Here is a 3,553-nt window from a genome sequence, read left to right on the forward strand (position 1 = left end):
GTCCCCCGCCCCCCCCCCCCCCATCAGCCTCACAGTGGTTTGATCCACTGCTTCCCTTTTTACCTCTCCTCTTGTTGGGAATTATTTTAGAGCATTATAGTCTAAATCAGTGGTTCTCAACCTTTTTTGGGCCAGCGCCCCCCTATCCATTATCCAGGTGCCTTACCGCCCCCTATCAAAAAAGTTGTTTGCTATTTGCCCTGAATATTGTTGATTTTTGTTATTCTTACTATTGTTATTAGAGGACGACAGAGGATGAACAGAAGACGACAGAGAGAGGATGAATAGAAGACGACAGAGAGAGGATGAATGGAAGACGACAGAGGATGAATAGAAGACGACAGAGAGAGGATGAATAGAAGATGTCAGATGATGAATAGAAGACGACAGAGAGAGGATGAATGGAAGATGACAGAGGATGAATAGAAGACGACACAGAGAGGATGAATACAAGACGTCAGACAGGATGAATAGAAGACGACAGACAGGATGAATAGAAGACGTCAGAGAGAGGATGAATAGAAGAAGTCAGAGAGAGGATGAATAGAAGACAACAGAGAGAGGATGAATAGAAGAGGGTGAATAGAAGACGACAGAGAGAGGATGAATAGAAGACGACAGAGAGAGGATGAATGGAAGACGAAAGAGGATGAATAGAAGACGACAGAGGATGAATAGAAGACGACAGAGAGAGGATGAACAGAAGACGACAGAGAGACGATGAATAGAAGACGTCAGAGAGAGGATGAACAGAAGACGACAGAGAGACGATGAATAGAGGGCCTCTTCATACCTGAGAGTGACCAGGCTCCAGTGTGGATCCTCCAGTCCAGCAGACAGCAGCTTCACTCCTGAGTCTCCTGGATGATTGTAGCTCAGGTCCAGCTCTCTCAGATGGGAGGGATTGGAGCTCAGAGCTGAAGCCAGAGAAGCACAGCCTTTGTCTGTGATCAGACAGCCTGACAGCCTGCAAACACACAAACCAACACTCACAGGAACCCTCTGAGAACAAGAGGCAGGATGCTTTTTGTTTCACATCCAAATTTAGGCCACATCTTTAAAATCATGTGTGGCATTTCATAATTCAAAAACAGAAAATTATTTGTGACGGGGCTTGTACTCCAAATAAACAAAAATGGCATAGTCGTAAATTATGTTTGTGTGATTTATTGTGCTCGTCCTTCCCAAGATGCAAAAATAGCGCTCAGCAACAAAATAGTCAAAAATGGATATTTACAAAATGTACAGTATTTACAGCCCAAGCAAAAAATACAACAGTCTATAAACAAGCAGAGGCTCTCTCTCAGTCTGTAACAGCTCTGGCACACACTCTTCCCTGGGCCGAAGAAGGAACCCCTTTTAACCACTGAGGCCCATCCCCCCAAATAATTAACTCAATAACTGACCATCTCTCTTTAATCACCCTATATTTCATTAATACAAACAATACCATAAATGTTCTAAAATTACCAGCAACAAAATATATATGTCACTGTGCCTCAAATATGCCCACGAAAAATATAATTATTTTGGGCCAAAAACCTGCATAGGACATGACGTCATTGTGACGTCGCACGCTGGCGTACCGCATCTGATACAATATAACCAGGAAGTATAACCGGCGCTCAGTTTGACAGTCGAGTGTGGTGATTGTGGAGTGAATACTGGGAAATGTTTGGACGTCGAGTTTATGGCGTGGATGTTGGTTTAACAGTGGCCAAGTGTGCACCTTGACTACTGTGATGGCTGTCAAGAGGGGAGTCAACGGGGAAATGGAGTGAACGGGAGAAATGGGTGAGTAGTGCGTGTGGATGTGTGAGCGTGTGAGTGCGTGTGGGCGCATGTGTGTGGTTATAGTGGTTGCGCTGAGTTACCCGCGGGACCTGACGGGGCTACTCCGTCACTTTATTATTATTAGAAATGATTATAGTCTGGAAACTAATGTTGAAGTTTAGTTAAAGGTCCTTGACAAATCATATCAGCAGACACAATCAGAGATTAGCTGTTTATCCACCAATGTAAATCAGATTTTAGATGGTCATCAGCTCAGTGGGTTAATGAATCCTGACCTCAGGATTTCCAGTGTACAGTGGGGACTCTGCAGTCCAGCAGACAGCAGCTTTACTCCTGAATCCTGCAGGTTGTTGTTACTCAGGTCCAGCTCTCTCAGACCAGAGGACTGGGAGCTGAGAACTGAGGACAGAGCTTCACAGCTTTGCTCTGAGAGGTTACAGCCACTTAGTCTGGAAAGGAAATAATCAACAAGAAAAACATTTGTTTTAAAATGTTAAATCTGAGATTTTGGTTACACAGACTCAGTCTGGAGAGACAACAGGAAGGAAACAAGTAATAACACATTTAGTTTTTCTCCAGTTGAAAGATAGCAGAGTAGTTATTGATGAATAAAGCCCACTTACAGAGCTTTCTTGGAGGCTTTGACCACTGGCAGCAGTCTCAGAAGAGCCTCCTCTGAAGCACAGTATTTCTTCAGGTCAAACACATCCAGATCTTTTTCTGATGACAGTAAGACGAAGACCAGAGCTGACCACTGAGCAGGAGAGAGTTTATCTGTGGAGAGTATTCCTGAACTCAGGGACTGTTGGATCTGATCTACTAGAGAACCATCCTTCAGTTCATTCAGACAGTGGAACAGATTGATGACTTTCTCTGTAGACTGAGTCTCTTCGATCTTCTTCTTGATGTACTCGACCGTCACATGATTGGTTTCTGAGCCATGTCCTGTCTGCGTCAGCAGGCCTCGTAGGAGAGTCTGATTGGTCTGCAGTGAAAGACCCAGGAGGAAGCGCAGGAACAAGTCCAGGTGTCCATTCGGACTCTGTAAGGATTTGTCCACAGCACTCTGGTAGAACTGTGCAGCCACTCCTGGCCATAGCCAGGAGGTTGATTGTTCTTCTGCCAGCGGATTGACACCAGAGTTGATGAAGGTCAGATGGACATGAAGAGCAGCCAGAAACTCCTGAACGCTCAGATGGATGAAGCAGAACACCTTGTCCTGGTACAGCCCTCTCTCCTCTTTAAAGATCTGTGTGAACACTCCTGAGTACACTGAGGCTGCTCTGATATCGATGCCACACTCTGTCAGGTCTGATTCATAGAAGATCAGGTTGCCTTTCTGCAGCTGCTCAAAAGCCAGTTTTCCCAGAGACTCAATCATCTTCCTGCTCTCTGGAGTCCAGTGTTGATCTGTCTCAGCTCCTCCATCATACTTGACGTTCTTCAGTTTGGACTGAACCACCAGGAAGTGGATGTACATCTCAGTCAGAGTCTTGGGCAGCTCTCCTCCCTCTCTGGTCTTCAACAGCTCCTCCAGAACTGTAGCAGTGATCCAGCAGAAGACTGGGATGTGGCACATGATGTGGAGGCTTCGTGATGTCTTGATGTGGGAGATGATTCTGCTGGCCTGCTCCTCATCTCTGAATCTCTTCCTGAAGTACTCCTCCTTCTGTGGGTCAGTGAACCCTCTGACCTCTGTCACCATGTCAACACACCCAGGAGGGATCTGATTGGCTGCTGCAGGTCGTGTGGTTATCCA

At 45.7% G+C, this 3,553-nt stretch overlaps 2 protein-coding genes across 2 annotated transcripts in view; one reads left to right on the top strand and one right to left on the bottom strand.

The window, feature by feature from the left end:
* Positions 1-3,553, top strand: part of LOC123971238 (NLR family CARD domain-containing protein 3-like) — a 427,855-nt gene that overhangs the window by 301,633 nt on the left and 122,669 nt on the right. The window lies entirely within an intron of this gene.
* The window catches only part of LOC123971220 (NACHT, LRR and PYD domains-containing protein 12-like), a 524,333-nt gene that overhangs the window by 164,600 nt on the left and 356,180 nt on the right, over positions 1-3,553 (bottom strand). The window contains exons 8-9 of the mRNA XM_046049933.1: positions 2,070-2,243; positions 794-967 (exon numbers count right to left, since the gene is read on the bottom strand). Of these exons, the coding sequence (XP_045905889.1) occupies positions 794-967; positions 2,070-2,243 (348 nt within the window). The remainder of the gene's footprint in view (positions 1-793; positions 968-2,069; positions 2,244-3,553) is intronic.

Source organism: Micropterus dolomieu, linkage group LG01 (assembly GCF_021292245.1).
Source record: "Micropterus dolomieu isolate WLL.071019.BEF.003 ecotype Adirondacks linkage group LG01, ASM2129224v1, whole genome shotgun sequence".
NCBI classification, from domain to species: Eukaryota; Metazoa; Chordata; class Actinopteri; order Centrarchiformes; family Centrarchidae; genus Micropterus; species Micropterus dolomieu.